This window comes from Ambystoma mexicanum, chromosome 11 (genome assembly GCF_040938575.1).
Source record: "Ambystoma mexicanum isolate Mex_15411 chromosome 11, UKY_AmexF1_1, whole genome shotgun sequence".
NCBI classification, from domain to species: Eukaryota; Metazoa; Chordata; class Amphibia; order Caudata; family Ambystomatidae; genus Ambystoma; species Ambystoma mexicanum.
The window spans coordinates 1398307575-1398327829 of record NC_090934.1 but is presented as its reverse complement, the minus strand read 5'-3'; the positions used below and the strand labels follow the sequence as shown (position 1 = coordinate 1398327829).

Below are 20255 nucleotides of genomic sequence, written 5' to 3'. Positions count from 1 at the left end.
TGGGTATCAGAGCGGCTTGTTGGTCTTCATCAAGGGTTGACAGGCGTAGTCCTTGGGTATCAGAGCACCTTATTGTTCTTCATCAAGGGTTGATCAGTGTAGTCCCTGGGTATCAGAGCGGCTTGTTGGTCTTCATCAAGGGTTGATTAGTGTAGTTCTTGGGTATCAGAGTGGCTTGTTGGTCTTCATCAAAGATTGATCAGTGTAGTTCTTGGGTATCAGACCGGCTTGTTGGTCTTCATCAAGAGTTGATCATGAGTTTTCAACTTCCCCGATAATTGGTTAAAATGTTGGGTATTCTTACACCATGTCCTGTTGCAGTGGCTGAAAAGGAACCTTAGTTTTAACTTCTCTTGGGCTCCAGTCTGTTTACTGTGGTGTGTTGCAGACTTCAAACTGAAGGCAAATAGCCGAGCAACACTATGTATTTGATGGGTGTGACACGAAGAAGTGGGGTATTGTCGCTTTTCAGTTCATATAATATGATAGTTTAATAATAGACAGGTCCTGCGTCAGCACCCACACAAACATTTTCTTTATAACTTGCAGGGTTAGAAATTGAGAGGAGCTGGGAGCTATTTAGCTCCTGCTTGTAGCCTAATAGGGCCTGGTTAGCTTGCAGCGAACAGCTACAAGGAGCTACTATAGGCTACCAAGAGCAAATGTTGCTGAACAAACAACTATGTGAATTTAACTCTGTGTGTCTAGGACAATCTATAAATACACATTAGGACACCTCTTTACAACTTTTAAAGCATTGAGGGTAATATATAATGGACAATGGATCTTGTGTGGAAGTTAGAGTTGCAGAGCCCTGTGCACTAGCTCCTCATTCCCCATTGGGAGCTCCTGGTCACTGGTTAATGAAGGATACCCAGGAGCCAGTTTTAACACGTGCTTATCCAATCTTAATTTCGAACCCTGTATAAGTGAAGTCAAATGTAGCATTTTCAGCAGCTAATACTAAAGTGGTTGCAGGTCATTATTCCACGGATTCCACTAGGGTGATGCAAAAATACAAAACACAATACATGACGTCAAAACAGAATGGTCGCTTAGGAAAACAAGTGAAAGTTAAAAATAAGCCTGAGGAACGGCATAATGAGAGCCCTGGTCTTATTTCTGGATAGAATGGCACCATCCTGATTTAAAAAACACATGCAGATGGAAATTCATCTCTTTCACCACCAAGACGGCAACTTCTTAAACTACAGAACCCGAGGAAGGGGGGCATTACCGGTAGGTTAATGCCCCTGGCGCAATAGTTAGCGGCCCTTAGCGAAGCAAGGGCTTTAACATAGCCCTGGGGGCATTACTTGACTGGTATTGCCCCCCGTCCACGGGTTCTGTTGCCATTAGTACCCCGGCATGTCGTACCAGGGACTAATGGCCATATTTACAAGTCAAGAAACAGCAGTGGAACCGTTTCTCGAATAGAGGAAACAATGCAAATAAATGGCCGCCAGGGATCGTGGGAGAAGGGACTACAAGTAGTCCCGTCTCCCCTTCCATGGCAGCCATTAAAACAAATGGGGAACAAAAGTAAACTAACAAAATGGCAGCCATGGAACAGGCGAAGGGACTACAATTAGTCCCTTCTCCATTTCCATGGTGCCTGACGCGAGAAGGAAAAGCAACTAGCATGTGTCCCTGGTCAGTTAAGTCTTTCATATGGATAGCCCACACCCCTTACGCCTTCAGTTATCCATGGTTCAAAAAAATGAATTCCAATCGTGGATCAAAAGCAGAGTTCCCTAGTTATTGGGTCAAAGGTGATGGGAATGAGGAAAGGAAAGCTTCTTATGAACTTTATCCCAGCACCAGAGTGAGTTTGTCACTGAGGCCTGGGGCTCCATGTAGACAAGAAATAGAAGAGGAGAGAGGGGGCCCACCTGTCCAGTCTCGTACCTTTGAAGATGTGGGGAGGGAGAAGGAGTACAAATTTAACTAGGAAAGTTTTGGCCCAATCTAAATTTATGGATAATATTCGTAACTAAGGCAAGTCCATAAAATGAAATGCATTTTAAGCATCAAGAGTCAAGGGGGTCATGGAGAACTTCCTGTGTTCTCAATCTGATCATATTGATCCCCCTCCTGATGTTCTCATGGGTTTGGTGCCCCAATATAAAGCCCGTCTGATGGGGCTGCATTAGTTTATTAGCACCCTTGGCTGGTGCAGGAGTCAATCAAGTTGCTCCAAACCCGGGCTGAATCTACCTATGCAAACCCGGGTTCGGAGCAATCTGAGTGCTTTGTGCACCCGTGCTCCACCGGTGATACTGTTTTCCTTGCTCCCCTTGAACCCCCCCTCCACCCACCAACTTACCTTAAATGGGCTCCTCCGCCTAGTTCCTCAGTCCGTGTGGCTTCCTGTTAAGCCATAAAAATGGAAGAGAGGCTCTGAGCAGAGCCCCACCTTTCACTTCCATGGCACCTCGAGGGTTTGCGTCAGGGGGCTAATTGCAATAATCCTGCATTCTGTATACTTCAACGGCCCGGTAACAGCACCGGGGCCCGGCGTTATGACCCTCGCTTTGCTTGGGCCTGTAACTTGGTCCCCAGGCCGCTATGGCTGGTGAATCCTGCAGAATGTGGGATTATTGGGTAAGTAAGAAAGGCGGACAGTTTATTCACCAGGAATATGTTCTAGAATTGGAATTTTTTAAAGATATTATATGCCACTCTGAATCCAACCATTACATGGTTAGAGCAATGCACCAAATTCGAATCCGACAGTGTCATGCTGCAGATAGCAATTATATCCGGGTGCGTAAGAAAATAAATTGCGTCATAGAAGTGATCAAAAGTAACCGGTTGGTGTGTGGAAAGCATGGATTGCGTTAGCCACTTGGTAGGCACTGTCCAGCATGTTCCCGTTATCTTACTTCCGGTCTCCAAATGAGGCATGAGTTTGTAGGTCCTCAACTGCAATTTCCATACAGAATGGCAATTTGTGCATCAGACGATGCACGGAAAACGTTTTTCCCATAAATTCTTTCAGAAGTATTGGCTGGTAAATATTGGTGCTGGATTTCATAGCTTAAATGTTAAATGTTAATTGTTAAATGTTAAAGGTATTTATACCGTGGACCGTCACCAACGGAGTTGGTCCCCAGGCGCTCTGGTGGATCTGTAAACGAGAAGGTGGCATGGGTTAGTAAGGTGAAGAGGGGTAGGATAGTGAGAGGGGTGGTGTTCTGTTGGCAGCTTCAACTCGGTATACACCGGGTGCTGAGCTTTGGTCCGAGTATCGGATCGATGTCAGTCCTCGTGTGCTGTTGGTCCAGCTTATCTGTTGTTGCAGTGTGGTGAAGCGGCTTGTTGTGCGAGAGATGGTTGTGTGAGTTTTTTGAGTGAGATAAGTATGCAGAAAGTTTGAGCTTTTTGGTTAGTGGGTTATATGACCTTTAATATGCCAAGATTCACAAATCTGTCTAAGTGTGGGACTTGCTAGCCTTCAAATCATATCTAGATGCGGGGTTGCGGGTTGCACTTGGCAAGCTTTATAATTCCATATAAGTGTGGCACATGTTAACATTCCCAATTCCATCAAAGTATTGCACATGCTAACATTCACGATCCTGTCTAGGTGCGACGCAGCCTGAGGTTAACAGTTCTATCTAAGTGTGGCGCTTGTTAACCTTCATAACTCCATCTATGTGTGGCACATGCAGCATTCACAATCCTATCTAGATGCGACGTAGGCTAATGTTTACAATTCCATCCAAGTGTGAATATTCTGACATTCCCATCGCAATCATCCTCCAACCTGCTGCTATCCTCAAACCGGTTCTTCCTCCAGCCTCCTGTGTGCACACTTCATGCTCGGCAAGCTTCTTCAAACTCCTCTCTCCAGTTCCTTCTTCAAACTCCCAAACTACCAGCATGAGCCTGCGCGTTTTTATTGGCCGGTGGTCCCTCCTCCTGGGTTGGGCTCCTTGTGAGAGCCTGCAACTGTGTTAGTGAACTAGTGTGGGCTTGAATTTGCTGTCTCTAGTAAGCTCACCTGAGCATGCTCTGTTTAGGGGACACACTAAACCTTTGGTCAGGCTGCCCTCTTGGAATTCATTCCCCCTCACTTTCTAAGGTAAAACACAGAGGTACACAGCCTTTGTCTGTTCAGCATGATCTGGTACAGGTTAAACAAGCATGAAGGTAATACCAAGGTCTCTTGATATTGAAACCTTTTCCCGCTTACGATTTGTACATTTGCAGTCTCAAATACAATTGATAGCGAATTGGTCTTTGGTTGACAGTGTTTTTATTTTGGTAAAGGTCATTTGGGTGCTGCTTGGTGGTGACTAGTAACACTCAGACTGCTGAGTGTGTCACAATTTATGAAGAACAGAATTTGCAAGTCACCTTCTAGCGCACATGAAGTTAACGCTAACTATAGGTTAAATGATGTTCCAAAAATCATGTTTGTTGTATCATGAGGCTTTTTTATTCCAAAAATGATCCTCCAAAAATTATTCTTAAATAGTAGTGCCCTCTACACGTTTTTCACCAAATACATTGGCTCATCAGGAGGGATTTATAACAGAAAATTCAATTCAAATTGAATTCAGGTGCGCTAGAAGATGACTTGCAAATTCTGTTTTTCCGCTTACGAGTTTGAATGCTGTTCAAGAACACTGCCTTGGCAACACTACCATTCACATCCGGAAAATGATGCAGGTGACCAATGAATTGGCAACACGATTTTTCAGGGGTGCACACATTGCTGTGAACACCTCTCTGGGTCTTTGAAGTGGGTTCCGGTGTACTACAGAGCCATCAGCCACGTAGCAGAATATTTGAATCGCTTTTGTGTTGCAAAGCTGAAGTCTGAAGCTTAAAAGGTGTTTAAAAAGTAAGCAGGACCACGTGCTGTAAATTAGCTTCACCAATGTTCACCTTAATTCACACACACGTAGAACACGTAATGAACTGGTGAACACTTCAAAAATTGTGAAAACTGATTTCAGAGAAAATGTCACTGAGCGCTACTGATTTACCAGTGGGAATGCATGTTTTTTCAAGCTCTGTGCAGTCTGAAAAAACAAGGTATTTTCGTTTTGGAAACAAAAATTTACATTTTGGAGACCCAAGCTTAATTTGGAAAACAAACGTATTTTGAAAAAAAAAAAGAATTGACTCCTAAATCGTTTTTTTATTTCAAATAAAATGTGCTTTCAAAATGTCATTGTGTGAAAGAACAAATGAGTATTCATGTGGAAAGCAAACACTTTGCTTAGCAACATAAGTACAGGTAGATCCAAGTAAACCCATAAAAAACATTGAGTCAAACACAAAGATACATCTTAAAATGGTTGATGCCACCAACGACTGGGGCCTTTTACAAAGGCTAGATACAATCAACTTCGTAACTTCGTGTATCCTCGCGGGAGGATAGCTCAGGGGCAACACGCTCGACTTGGAAGCAAGACGACGCAGAGCAACACAGGTCCGCGCTTAGAAATCTCTGGGTTATAAATAACAAATTACAATTACAATTTACCTAAAACACTAAGAAGCAACATGGAAAAAAAGTGGATGCCTAGTGCAGACGCTGTTTCTCAAAGCAGCCAGAAGCATCTGAAGGGGTAGCTCTCAAAGCCAACCTCTGACGGTTACAACCCAGCAAGTGCTGCATCCATTCCGAGGGTGTGACGTAATGGACACCTGCGGAACTGAAAGGAAGTTCTTGCCCATGAGCCATTTCCTTCAACCCCGACTGCCTTGCCATTTCTACACGGTAACAAATTAAAGGCTACTTCATAGTATGCATCACACCCACAGCTGTGTCCAGCAGGTCTGAGGCCTTCCAAAGAAGGCCACTCTACTCTAGTGCAGTTGGTGACTATGAACCAGCAAGCCCAAAGCGTGTACTCTGGGATGAAAGAACAACATGCATGCAAGTCACATTAACATAAGCCTCAAGTGACGTCACTTGGCCACGTGATAACGTCGTCCCATTATATTCTGGTTATATTCTGGTGAAAGCTTCTTCAGGAAGTAGCACCCTCCTCCCCATCTAATCTGCACCACTTTAACACAGATGAGCTCCTTCCTCTGTTTTCTACTATGTGATTGCCTTTCTGGGTAGAGCCTGGCCTTGGAATTATGAAATGCCTCCTAGTTTGAACAACAACCAAGTCTAAGCATTAAGGAGCGAAACAATGTGTTGTTCTTGACTTAATGGCCCTCGGTCTATGTAATGGCGGCTTAGAAGTGTCTACATTTCAGGTCACATTGGTGAACGATGATAGCTGTTGTGCACACTTCTGTAGTCACGCAACAAGCTGCTGTGCATGGGTTTGGCGTCATGCAACATTAAGATCTTTCTACTGCTTCACACAGTTAAAAGTGCATACTTGCCAACATATTCCAATCTGTCGGTGCTTATCCAGTCCTGGTTTTTTTCGTTGCAGTTCAGGGCTTGTACGAGTTTTATAAGAGGAAAAGTGGAACTACAAATCCCAGAATGCAAAGAAATAACCAGGACCGGATAAGCACCTACAGATTGGAATTGGTGATGTTGGCAAGTATCCACCTCTACCATCCAGCTTCCCTCACCTCCTCCTCTGGTGCCAATAGCCTCGATGGTAGTGGTTACCATCAATAACGGCGCCTTAATTGCAATTAACCCAATTTGGTGGCCCTCACTTTGCTGGGCGCATAATACAGGTTCCAGGCAAAGAAGAGCTGGTGTTCCCCACAACTGCAGTCAGCAACGCCATAAGGAGATAACTCCAGGACGGAACAATCTCTCAGGGGAAATTCGTTTGACTTGGTAGCAAGACAACACAGAGCAACAACGGTTCGAATCCCGGTGCCACGCTTAGACACTGGCCTCCAGTATTAAGCGCATTACAGAAGATTAACGAATTCCGACTCAGGCCTGCATAAAGGTGGTGAACGAGTGCCATATCAGTGGGTAGTACTCTGAAGCAGGACAATGGGTATCAAAGTAAACAGAAGAGCAGTGGTTTGGGTAGAAACAAATCCAACAAAAAACCATGATCCAGAGCTTTCCTTAAGAATCATACTCTTATAAGATTACCCATTGCGTGATGCCATCAAAGCGCTGGTCCAGCCCCTGCTTACTTTGTCTTACCTCCAATTTTGGCATTGTAGGCAATGCCCACTATGCAATGCGAGTTGTTAGCGGACGCTGCCACTTCCCCAGCACAACGGGTGCCGTGCCTGAAAGATACAAACGCAAAAAGGGCATTAAACAGAGTGGCCGTGCTCATTGGCACGCTATTAATATGAATGCGTCTGCAGAAGGAGAAACGTGTTAGCGGGTCAAATCCTCAAGGTGCAGCAAAATCAATCACCAGTGGCAGCGTGGAGGGAAGCAACAGACTTGCAAAAGTATGCTAATTAGCCCCGAAAATGGGGTGTGGCATCGAGCAACGCTACTAAGAAGCCAATTTACAATGTTTCTTTCCACGACATGTTTTGTTTTCCAAACAGCCGCAGTGTTGCAAGCTATCTAGGCCACTGCTGGCTGCAGGGCAGGTGCTCCTGAGCGGAGGCAGCAGGTCTGAACATGGGAGCATGCATTGGGGTATCATTGCATTGCTGCGCTGCCCAGTGGACATTTCCATCATTTCCTGTCGCCCCCCCCTCCACCTCCCCCACACCTTTCTGGATATATGTTCCGATCGATCAATAAATCAATTAATCTCCAACCCGTGTATAAATGTCTATCTCACTTTTTCCCTGCAGGCCCAACTCGAGGTCCAGACCCGCTGCCGCTCTCTTCATCATGGCCACCAGATGCGCCGATTGACAGATAGGGCGGTGCATAGACGAGCATAGCAGGATACATAGTTAGAGATCCAGAGGAAAAGATGGAGATCAAAGTGTGCAACACTGTATACATGCAGAATAAACCTTCACAGAGCGTCCATTTCACACAGACCCTCGTGCAACAGCTTTTCTAAACATGGATCTCCCTTGCTCCCTGTACACCCGTCTACCCACCCTCTGCAAGGAACCTCCTTTGAACCCCTGTCTTCCCCCTCCTCCACCAGTTTCCCACTCCCATACATCATTATCCGGGGAGGCCCAGAGAATCCTCATGTGCCCCCTTTCCTCCTCTCCCGGCCCTCTCCCACAGACTCCTCTCCACTTCCCACTCCTCTCCCCTGCCTTTAGTTTCCCAGACTGCACAGTGGGTCACTGACACTGAGTACGTGCCGAGTGTCAATTTTGCAATCCAGGAAACACCACTGTCCCCTGCATGCAACAAGGACAGGGAAACGGCATTGCAACAAGCGGGTGCACCCTGTTTTGAGGGTCACCTTTTGTAGGGGGCCCAGAAGTCCTGGGTTTGCCAGGACTGTCCCGGATTTTGGTGCTCTGTCCCCCTTTTTCAAGATTATGTTCACATTGGAAACTGCAGTGGTGCCGGCTTTGTGTAGTGGGTATTCATAGTTTACAGGCAGGAATGCATAATCTCACACAGAAGAAAAGCTGCATTTTACAATTTAAGATAGTGTTAGTTTGTGATAAACTAATTATAATAGGAGTGTATTTGAACAGTAACACAAACCCTCTTTTCCTCCCACCACTACTGAAGTGTACACCCACTTTCAAGAGTTAGTCCTACTTTTATATTAGTTGTCCTGTCCCGGTTTTTTACTTTTTAGCTCTCATCACCCTAGCCTTTTGGCGCGGGCCTTTTCTCCGCTCCACTCCGGCCACAGTGGTGTGACAGCCAACTCTGCGCGGTTCATTCGACATGAGGGTGATTTAGGCGCAGCTGCTGACGCTTAGCAGCTGTGTTTCAATTACCCTCACACCAAATGTTCTCACAATCCAGGCATCCACACATAAAAAGAAAATGTAACAGCACTCAATGGTCTATTAACCGAGCCGCTGGTCTTCAGCACTCAGCACTTTGCCGCAAGCCTAAAGGGGGCTCACAGTTTGAAGGCACAACTTTAATACTCGCCCTATTTCTATTTGTTATTTATACAACGCCACACATCCGTAGGCCTCAGAGGGCTAACAAGACTCACAAGGAGCCATATCAATCTTTTTCTTTATAGAAAATAAACGTTTTCAAACTTGTTTTTAACTGAATCAGAGAATTAGTCATTTTCAGAGGGGGTCGTAATGCAGTCCAAAATAAAGGAGCCCCCCACATCAAAACTGGTACCCCCAAGCTTATCTAGGGTGTACCCAGGGCAGTCCAAAAGGGCATCTTTATTGTCACGCAAGGTACGCCTAATGGGTGACTGCAATAACATTGATAATCCTGGACAGACATGTATGTACAAGTGCAAGGGCTGTGAATTGCACTCTCTGCTCCAATTGGAGCTGGTGCAGCTCGCGGCGGGCCTCAGAAACACGAGCCCGCCTTCCAAGACCAGAAGCTGCTCGCACAGCCCCTTTCTTGATTACTTGTAGTTTTTTATATTCAACTTTTAAGTACCAACCAGAAGGCTGTTGCAGTAGTTGAGATTAGCATTAATAGTGGCAGAAGCCACCAATGCCCTATTCTTCGCCGATAAGTAGGGGCGGATTTGCCATAGAAGTCAGATCTTTTACGAACAGGAAGAGCTAAGATATGCCTCAGTTCATCTGATGTAAGTTGAGAGTCCGAAAAGACTCCAAGCGTTTTGACATGCTTGGCAACAGATGTAGTTCCACCAGCTATCATAAATTGGTTATATTGAGAGCCTGACTTCCTCAGCCTGGCCCCGGTTCCGATAATAATTAGTTCTGTTTTGCCGTCATTTAAGGGTAAGGAATTGAACGCCATCCAGGACTGACTAGCCATGTAGAGTTCATTGACCTTCCCCCGCATCCTGCGAGTAAGCCCCTTGAGAGTTCAAGGAGGATCTGGGTGCCAGCCACATCATTGGCAAATTGCACACCCAGACCGTCCAACAGGTCAATCAAAGACCTAATGTAAATGTTGAATAGCAGAGGGGACAGACATAATCCCTGAGGGACACTGCAAGTGAGTGACACAGGAGAGGACTGGCAGCCATTCTTAGCAACCTTGGCTTTTCGTGGCCCCAGGAAGGATTTAAACCACTTTGCTGCCCCACCGGAGCACCTTCCAACCTAAGTCCTTCAATCAATAGGGAGTGGTCGACCAAGTGGAGCACAGCTGATAGATCAAGGCAGTATGACCTTTGTCGCAGATTTTAACAATATTTCAAATCCACGAGAGCAGTTTCAGTGCCATGCTCTGTGCGGAATCCAGACTTGCCTACCCCAAGTATATTATGTTGCTCAGCAAAATTGTTGTATTGGCAATAGGCAATTTTCTCAAGAATCTCCGATAATAACGGAACACTGGCTATCGGCCTGAAATTTGCACGAATAGCATGGTCTAGATGATCTTTTTTTTAACAAGGGGGAGATCCAGGCCTCCTTGGGGCAATCGGCAACCTGAGCTTCTAAGAAAGCAGCATTGACTATTCTTGTAACCCATGGCAGTAGGTCTCTGAAACGTCTCTGAAAGAAGAGGCAGGGAGAACATCAAGCAGGGCTAGATGCCTTGCAATGGCTTCTTGGTGAAACGCAACCTTCCCAGCAAACTCTTCCTGAACGTTTTGCCACCATTTATTATCGACTTCAATAGCGACTTTGATAGACTTGACGTCTTATTCATGTAGGATTGAAAACTTTTCCCATGAGTTCGATTTGGCTGTGACAGATGTATTGTTAAAGTTGGCCTGCTTGGCTTTAAAGATGGTGTCGTTATATCTTTTTCCAGCCCCCTTGTAGGCCAGCAGAGTAGAGTTGCAGGGTTTTTCTTCCTACTGCTCCACTCAGCTGCACGTTTCTTCTTCCTGAAAATTGTCACCTCATTATTGAACCAGTAATTTAGCTTTGAAGCTTTTTATCAAAGTGATAGGACGTACAGGTGTCAATATATCAAATACTGTGTTAGTGATGGTTCGAAAGTGCTTTGTGAGATCGTTAAGGGAGACGCCAGGAGCCACATGAGCCAACCGTGGAAGCACCGATGTGGTAAAGGCATCAGACTGTTCCTAACCAGTTTAGCTTTACCTCTGGACATAATAACAGGGATGTAGCACATGGCAAGAAGAACCTCAATGAGATGAAATGATGACCAGGCCAGGGACAATCATCAACACTTATAGGTGAGATATTGAGATTTGTTAAGATGGATTTCTGAACTCTGACCTGGTGGGCAGAGGTTCAGAAGGCCAGACTAGTTTCTTGGAACAGGGTAACCTGGACAAGCCAGACCAATCAAGGTAGTTATGGCAGGCGGTCAAGACTAGGTCTCAGGAGGGGTGACACTAATCTAGCAAACATGTATACATCAACCAATGGCCAACAGGGATATTACTCAGTACAGTTCCACAAACTGCAAAGAAAGGGGTTATACAGAGCGAATATCTCTGTGGCAGTCATTCACACTTCAAACCCTAACTTGAGAGGCAGGCCAGTCCCTATGATGAGTGGTGCCTTGAGCTCAAAAGTACTTTCGGTGCTGGCGCACGCGATCATGCGGTTAAGTTGTCAAGCAAAGAAGTGCGTGAGAACTGAGTACCTGTTTTCTTGACAGTGGTTCTAGTTGGGACCGCCAGGCTGCATCCAGTGGATTGACGAGCATGTGACTCGGGGAACCAGCCTCTCCACCACCCTAATGACACAGGGTGGTGAATGGACCAACTCCCAGCGTCACGAAAGACACTCTCCTGATTAACGTGACGAAGGGACTGTGCAAGCACAGACAGGAGAGGCCACAGTCTGATGGAAGGTTACTGGATACTGGTGAAGTCCAAAGAGTCTTTTCCAGAGGTCTGTGATCCAGTGAAGAAGCGAGATAGTCCGGGATACTTCTCAGATGAGTACAAGGAAAAGGCTCCCAATCCACGGGGAGACAAGTTCCAGCAGAGTCACGTAACTGGTCAGGGATGACGGATCTGCTCGAGGTATAGTAGGTCCAAGGATGAGGCACCAGGCAGGACCAAACAGGAAGAAGGAACCAGATCGGGAGGGGAGACCACCAAGAGTAGGGATCCCTAAGTTATGTCCCAAGACAGTGAACGAGGGCCCCCAGGAAGCAAGAGGAGAGGCTAGCCCAGAAAGACCCAGGGAGAGGCCCAGCATAGAAAGCGGGAGGCCTCAGGGATAGGCAGGGAAACTGGAACCCGGACCCCAGGGAGGCTCAAGAACAGACAGGAGCAAGGAGGGCCCAGGCAGGTAGTGGAAACTGGGACCAGGCAGGCAGGAAACCCACAAGGCAGGGAGAGCAAGAAGCAGGTACCAAAAGAGGCTGGAGCAAGCAACACGACCGAAGCAACCGCGTTGAGACGCGAATTGCAACTGCTCGCGGCTCCTCTTATGGGCCGCCGGCACTCGCGAGGCCTGAAACGCAAGCCGTTTCGTTTCCGAGCGCCGGCGGACCCAGAATGAGGCTTGGAAGGCAAGCCCTTCCCAGAGCGGAGGCCCAATCCACGGCGCATGCGCGGAACCCAGACAGTGGTTTCCCGCGCATGCGCCGCAGCCCTCCAGCACCGGCCCCAGCACCTCTCCCTCTGGCGAATGCCCGAGCGCGAAAGCGCGGGTAGATCCTCCAGGAGATGGGAGAGGAAGCGGGTGCCACGGACCCTGGTCTCCCAAAATGTGGCGTGACACTATGCCCCCTCCCAGAAAGACCCGGAGCCCCAGGCTTCCAGGGAAATCGATCATAGAACTCGCGAACCAAGCGGGGGGCATGCACATGCCGACATGGTTCCCAAGTACGATCACAAGCCGGGTACCCCTTCCAATCAACCAAAAAATTAAGCACCCCCCTGCGGTAGCGGGCATCGCAAATCTCCTGAACCTCAAATTCCGGGACCCCTTGCACAAGGACAGAGGCTGGGCGAGGGCAGGAGCGGCCATAGGGATCAGGCACATAGGGTTTCAATAGGGAGACATGGAAAACAGGGTGTACGTGCCAAGAGGGAGGTAACTGAAGGCGAAAGGCCACAGAAGACAACCGTTTGGTAATTTTGAACGGACCAAAATACCGGGGAGCTAATTTGACCGGTAAATTGCGAAGTGGCAGGTTCTTGGACGACAACCAAACCCTATCCCCAACCCGAAAGTCTGGTTCCACACTTCTCTTCCTTTCAGCCTGGGCCTTCATCCGCTCCTTGGCTTCCTTCAGGATCCTGCAAGCCAATTCCTGTTGTCGTTGAATGGTTGAGACCAGGACATCAGCAGATGGAACTGTACTAGTGGGCACAGGATGAAACGGCACCAATTTGGGATGTTGACCCGCTGAGCAGAAGAACGGACTAACCCCAATAGAAGCATGAACCGTATTGTTGTAGGACACTTCTGCAAGGTCCAAGTACGACTTCCAGTTGGACTGAGTTGTGTTAGCAAAACAATGGAGATACTCCTCCAGAGTCTGATTTGTCCTTTCAGTGAGCCCATTGGTCTGCGGGTGATAGCCAGAAATTAAAGCTTTACGAATTCCCAGTTGACCACACACCTTGTTCCAGAAAGCAGAGAGAAATTGAGAACCACGATCCGAGATAATCTTTTCAGGAAGACCATGTAGTCGATAGATCTCATGGAAAAAAGCTGAAGCCATCTGTGAAGCTGTAGGGATCTTGTGAAACGGGATGAAATGAGCATATTTAGTGAAGCCATCCACCACGACCATTATACACGTAAACCCATTAGAAGGAGGTAGATCAACCACAAAATCCGTAGCTATGGTATGCCAAGGGTATGGTGCTAATTCTGTGGGTACTAGCAGTCCCAAAGGTCGTCTTTTAGAAACCTTACATTGGGCACAGACGGGACAACTCTCGATGTATTTCTGGATGTGAGTAGCCCAACCAGGCCACCAAAACTGTCGGGATATCAACTCTCGTGTGGCTTTCACCCCTCGATGACCTCCAAGTGGTGAATCGTGAAATCCATGCAATATGCCATCTCGAATCGTACCCTTGGGGATGTAAAGTTTCTTCCGGCAAAACAGGAGTCCGTCATGCTCAGATACCGACACTTGCCGAAGAAGGGCCGGTCTTTCAGGATCCATCCGAGTGGCATCAGCAATTGACTGTAGATGAGGTGACAACGTCAACAGGAAATGGTGAGGGGATATCAGCGGCTTATCCGAACTGGACGTTTCTTCCACTCTTTCCAGTGATCGGGAGAGGGCATCCGCTTTCAAGTTGGAGGTTCCAGGAACATAGGTGACATGAAACACGAATGGTGAGAAAAAGAAGGCCCACCTAGCCTGACGGGGCGTTCGACATTGTAGGGAGCGCAGGTACTGCAGGTTACGATGATCGGTACGAACCTCTGCCTAAAAACGAGCTCCAAGTAGGTGATGCCTCCATTCCTCAAATGCGGTTTTGATGGCCAACAGTTCCTTTTCGATGACCGCATAATTTCTTTCGCTGGGATTCAACTTGCGTGAGAAGTAGGCCACTGGATGTTCAACAGATGTAACCGGATCTCTTTGCAGGAGAACCGCCCCAACTGCAAAATTCGAAGCATCTGCTTCCACGATATAAGGTAAGTCATCCTGTGGGTGATGCAGAATCGGGGTGGCCATGAAGGCCGACTTCAAGGTGTCGAATGCCTGAGACGCAAGGGAATCCCACTTGAAAATGATCTTACTGCTGGTCAGTCTGGTAAGGGGCGCTGAGATTTGAGAAAACCGGGGAATAAAGCGCCTATAGAAATTAGCGAATCCCAAGAAGCGTTGCAAAGACTTTATGTCAAGGGGTTGTTTCCACTCCTGTATTGCTCGAACCTTCTTGGGATCCATCTCTACTCCTTCCTGATTGATCACAAACCCCAGGAATTCAATACTGGACTGGTGAAAACAGCATTTCTCCTCCTTAGCAAATAAATGATTGAGAGACAGACGGCGAAGGACCTCACGTACATGACCTACATGTTCTTCGTTTGGTTCTGGAAAAAATCAGGATATCGTCCAGATATACCCAAACTGATAAGCCAATAAGATCACCAAAGATGTTATCCATGAACCGTTGAAAGATAGCTGGGGCGTTACATAAACCAAATGGCATGACTCTATACTCGAAATGGTCAAAAGGTGTTTTAAACGCCGTTTTCCATTCGTCCCCACTTTTGATGCGCAAAAGATGATAGGCTCCACGTAAGTCCAGTTTGGTAAAGAGCCGGGCGGTGTGTAGAGTTTCCAGGATACTGCGAATCAATGGAAGTGGGTACCGGTCTTTGATACTTATGTCGTTTAGTTGTCGATAGTCCACACAAGGTCTCAAAGTGCCCTCTTTCTTCTTCACAAAAAACAGGGGAAACCCTGCGGGCGACTTGGACGGGACTATGTATCCTTTCTGTAGGCAATCCGACAAGTAGTCTTGAAGCACTTGTCTCTCGTCCCGTGTCAAAGCGTACAGTTTCCCATGAGGAATCACGCTGTCTGGTAACAACTCGATTGAACAATGAAACGAGCGATGTGGTGGTAGAGGTATATCGCCTGGTTCAGAAAACACTTGTCCAAAATCAGCATATTGCAGTGGAACTTGAGAGGTGGAACACACACTGAACCCTTTGCCAATTGATTCCAAAGGGGTCGAAGAAGCTCGGATCGGAGCGGACAAACCGCACTTCTGGGCACAAACTGCGGAGGAGAAGGTCAAAGTGTGCGTCCTCCAATCAATTGCTGGATTATGATGTTGCAGCCAAGGTAACCCCAAAACCACCTTGTATGTAGAAGACTTGATGACTTCCAAAGCGATGGTTTCAAAATGGTCGGCAATCTGAAGATGTAGGCCCACTGTACATTGGCGGACGGGTCCAGAAGACAAAGGAGTTCCGTCGATGACTTCCACAGGCAGAACAGTGGGTCTGGGCAAAAGTGGAATCCGGTTTACAAAAGCAAAAGTCTCATCAATGTAATTGCCGGAAGCCCCGCTATCCAACAGACCTGACACTTCCAGGGTTCTGTCAGGCAACTTGATATGAATCTTCAAGGTCTGTAACACTGCGGGTTTCATGGGATAAAGTTCTGTGCAAAACGGGGAAAGGTCTGAGGAGGAAATGGGACCTGTCACTGCCCTTCCAATAAGTGACAGGTCCTCTAGTTTCCCGCTTTCTTCTTCTGGGGTCGTGAGGGGCACGTACCCAGATAATGCCCGGCAACTCCACAATAAAGACATAACCGAAGTGTTCTTCTCCGTCTCCTCTCTTCCTCAGATAACGGACCCCTCATGGCACCCAATTGCATTGGCTCTGGCCCAGACTCAGTGGAACCAAACGATCCGGCTGGTAAACTGGTCGTTCTGGGAGAGCTTCTCTCGAGCCGACGTCTCTCGGCCTTTCGTTCTGCCAGTCTCTGATCAATTCGGAGCACCTGATCGATTAAATGTTGTAGAGACTCTGGTTCTGGAATGTGGAGTAACTCATCCTTGTACTCCTCTAAGCCCATGGCGGAACAGAGTCTTTTGTGTAATTTCAGGCCATTGGAAATCAGTTGCCAATAGGCGGAAACGACTGATGTATGTTATTATGTCGACACTCCCTTGTTTTAAATCCATCAGTTGATTCTGCGCAGCGGAGGCCAGGTTTGGCGTCTGAAAAACCTCAAGGAATGCTTTTTTAAAGGCCGCAAAGTCATTCAGAATCGGACTGTTTGTTACTACAAATGGGGTCGCCCAGGCCAGAGCATTCCCGGTTAGATTCCCCAGGATGTAGCCAATCTTGGCTTTATCGTTGTTAAAGTGTGTCGACCTGAAAAGAAAATGGATTCTACAGTGGTTACAAAATTCAGCCACTCGACGTGGATCTCCATCGAACTTGATTGGTGTTGTATGTGCCAAGGATCCTTCAACTTGCGAAGTACTCATCGCCCCTTGGGTTATCATTGGGCGTAGAGTCTGATTTTCCTGGCGTAAGGCAGTCATCTCCTCCCTGAGTGCTTGTAATTCGTTCCGCAACTCTTGCGAATCCTCCATCTCTGGATCTGAAGGCAGGCGTCTCAATCTGTCAAGCAGAGAAGTGCGTGAGAACTGAGTACCTGTTTTCTTGACAGTGGTTCTAGTTGGGACCGCCAGGCTGCATCCAGTGGATTGACGAGCATGTGACTCGGGGAACCAGCCTCTCCACCACCCTAATGACACAGGGTGGTGAATGGACCAACTCCCAGCGTCACGGAAGACACTCTCCTGATTAACGTGACGAAGGGACTGTGCAAGCACAGACAGGAGAGGCCACAGTCTGATGGAAGGTTACTGGATACTGGTGAAGTCCAAAGAGTCTTTTCCAGAGGTCTGTGATCCAGTGAAAAAGCGAGATAGTCCGGGATACTTCTCAGATGAGTACAAGGAAAAGGCTCCCAATCCACGGGGAGACAAGTTCCAGCAGAGTCACGTAACTGGTCAGGGATGACGGATCTGCTCGAGGTATAGTAGGTCCAAGGATGAGGCACCAGGCAGGACCAAACAGGAAGAGGGAACCAGATCGGGAGGGGAGACCACCAAGAGTAGGGATCCCTAAGTTATGTCCCAAGACAGTGAACGAGGGCCCCCAGGAAGCAAGAGGAGAGGCTAGCCCAGAAAGACCCAGGGAGAGGCCCAGGATAGAAAGCGGGAGGCCCCAGGGATAGGCAGGGAAACTGGAACCCGGACCCCAGGGAGGCTCAAGAACAGACAGGAGCAAGGAGGGCCCAGGCAGGTAGTGGAAACTGGGACCAGGCAGGCAGGGAACCCACAAGGCAGGGGGAGCAAGAAGCAGGTACCAAAAGAGGCTGGAGCGAGCAACACGACCGAAGCAACCGCGTTGAGACGCGAATTGCAACTGCTCGCGGCTCCTCTTATGGGCCGCCGGCACTCGCAAGGCCTGAAACGCAAGCCGTTTCGTTTCCGAGTGCCGGCGGACCCAGAATGAGGCTTGGAAGGCAAGCCCTTCCCAGAGCGGAGGCCCAATCCACGGCACATGCGCGGAACCAAGACAGTGGTTTCCCGCGCATGCGCCGCAGCCCTCCAGCACCGGCCCCAGCACCTCTCCCTCCGGCGAATGCCCGAGTGCGAAAGCGCGGGTAGATCCGCCAGGAGATGGGAGAGGAAGCGGGTGCCACGGACCCTGGTCTCCCAAAAAGTGGCGTGACATAAGTAAAAACAGCGTCTCTTCAAGGGCTGTAGCGACTCAGGAAGGAGGGTGACACAGTGAAGAATAAGTTCCCACTATTTGAGGAGGGTCTCCCCAAGAGGCAGAACAGGATCCAAGAGTTGGGAATAGCTCTGTAGCACAGGCTACTTTGATAAAGAAGAGTGGCCCACAGCGGACACTTCTGCATAAAAATGGATAGATGCCAGTAAGGGTTGCAAGTACCCACCGACCCTCGGTGCACTCTGCACCAAACTCCGGCAGCCGAGTCCACTTCTGTTGCATGTTCAAATCCTGCAGTTGTGCGGCTATGCGGCTTTCAGGGGCTGCATTCCAGGAATGATTCCATTGTGGGACAGTGGTGATTTCTCCGTCCTGATGAAGGGGTCAGGCCAGTTCCACTGCAGCGAGTCTGAGGGCCCATGGGGGCACAGCAGCAAGGCACCCAAGAAGTTTCTCACCACAGATGGGTGACACAGTGCCCGCGTATGCTCGGGTTCAGGCGTACTCTCCTAATTCCAGACCTAGGAAGGCTAGGTGTACGAAACTCAGCAGGAGAATGCCTTGTACCAGAGCTTACAGTCTCCAAAGGCTCAAGGAAAAACTCCATAAGAGAAGGTTCCAGGGCAAAGGTCCTGTACCAGATGAACAGTTCACTGGGTAGTGCAGGTACACTTCCGAAAAGGCTTGCTTACAGGTTAAGTTGAAGGTGTCAAGAATAGTTGGTCTGACTATTCCAATGGGTCGAAGCCCCCTTACAGACCTTCTAGGTTCGATCAGAAACAGGGGGTCCGACGGAACAACAGCGGGCTCAGGGTGCCAAACCTTCCAACTGGCACCAGCGGTTCCACGGATCTGCTTCGTTGATTCAGGATACTTGTCTCCTTTACTACATTTGGTGTGAACTCAGAAGATTGACCTGGAATGGGTGTAAGATGCCTTCTCTTATCCAAAATCCCCTTCGTGCCAAAATGAAGAGAAACCAATAGGCGATGTGCTCACATACAGCCATCCCAGACATGGACCAATCACGGACCACGTGGTCGCAGTCATCCCAGCACACCAGACATCCTGGCACCCAGGATGTGTATTGGAACTAGACAGCTCCATCCCACATCCTAGAGGCACACACACAAGGCATGCAGAAGCTTGTGAAAGCTTCAGTTTGCGCGGGGGTCTGCATAACAAAATAAGGAATTTCCCGTGTCTGCTCGACCTGGGGAAGGCAAAGGGACAAGATGGCCAAGGTATCTCATGCCATGGCCATTTTAGGCACTGGCCACTGTCCTGGGCCTAACGTGGTAAACGTGATATGGACCCGTGAAAAGCCTTGAAAACACATAAAAAGTAACAGCTGCCACCAGCAATGTCCAAGGCACACTTGTACATTCACCGCAAAATTCTTTGAGGGTGTCTAGAACCTTAAAAATGAAAAAGGTACGCCAGCGCACTGTACTGTAAGGTACTTTGTGCACTGATAAAATGTTACTGAAGAATAGCAACAAAGTGAAAGACGAAGGGAAACTAAGTCTCCCAGTAGTGACTGTCTTAAGGGATGTCAGTTTCCCATAACAAAATTTGCAAAAGCCCAGAAGAGTACAGCAGAGGGCTGGGCTCCACTGCCAAAAGTCAGGCTTGGGTGGTCCGACAACAGCAACACGTTGGGGGGGTTGACAACTGGAGGGAAATGTACCCACAAATGGAAATCTTTCCTAACAATATTCCTAGTCGAAATCCGATCCAGAGTATTGGCCGCGGTATAAGTAGCTGTTTTAACATGTTGCCAAAATCCAATGGCTTCTAATGAGTTCAGAAAGGAAGAGGCATCCCTGTCCGACGGATTGCATGCCCACACGTTAAAATCCCCGAAGATAAGAGGACGAGAGGATGATTTCAAAGAAGCACCCAAAGCAGAAATAAGTTGTTCCTCAAATTCCGGAGCATTATTAGGAGGCATATAGAGTAGAAAAATACTATGGGAGGAGGTTGCATCAATACTCCGTTTCACCTTCAGGGATTCACATTGGTCCAGATCTATGGAGGCAGCACTGTGAATCTTGAGGTTGTTTTTAAAGATAAGACTAACCCACACTCCTCGAGAGCCACACCGGTCAGCTTTTACAAAGTTTTATCCATCCGGTGTTGCAATTGGTAGCCATTGGTAGCCG

General features: G+C 47.9%; 1 protein-coding gene across 1 annotated transcript in view; it reads right to left on the bottom strand.

Annotated features, from left to right (window-relative positions):
* Window positions 1–20255, bottom strand: part of PCSK6 (proprotein convertase subtilisin/kexin type 6) — a 1232090-nt gene that overhangs the window by 588008 nt on the left and 623827 nt on the right. Inside the window, exon 6 of the mRNA XM_069625020.1 lies at window positions 7100–7188. Coding sequence (XP_069481121.1) covers window positions 7100–7188 — 89 coding nt within the window. The remainder of the gene's footprint in view (window positions 1–7099; window positions 7189–20255) is intronic.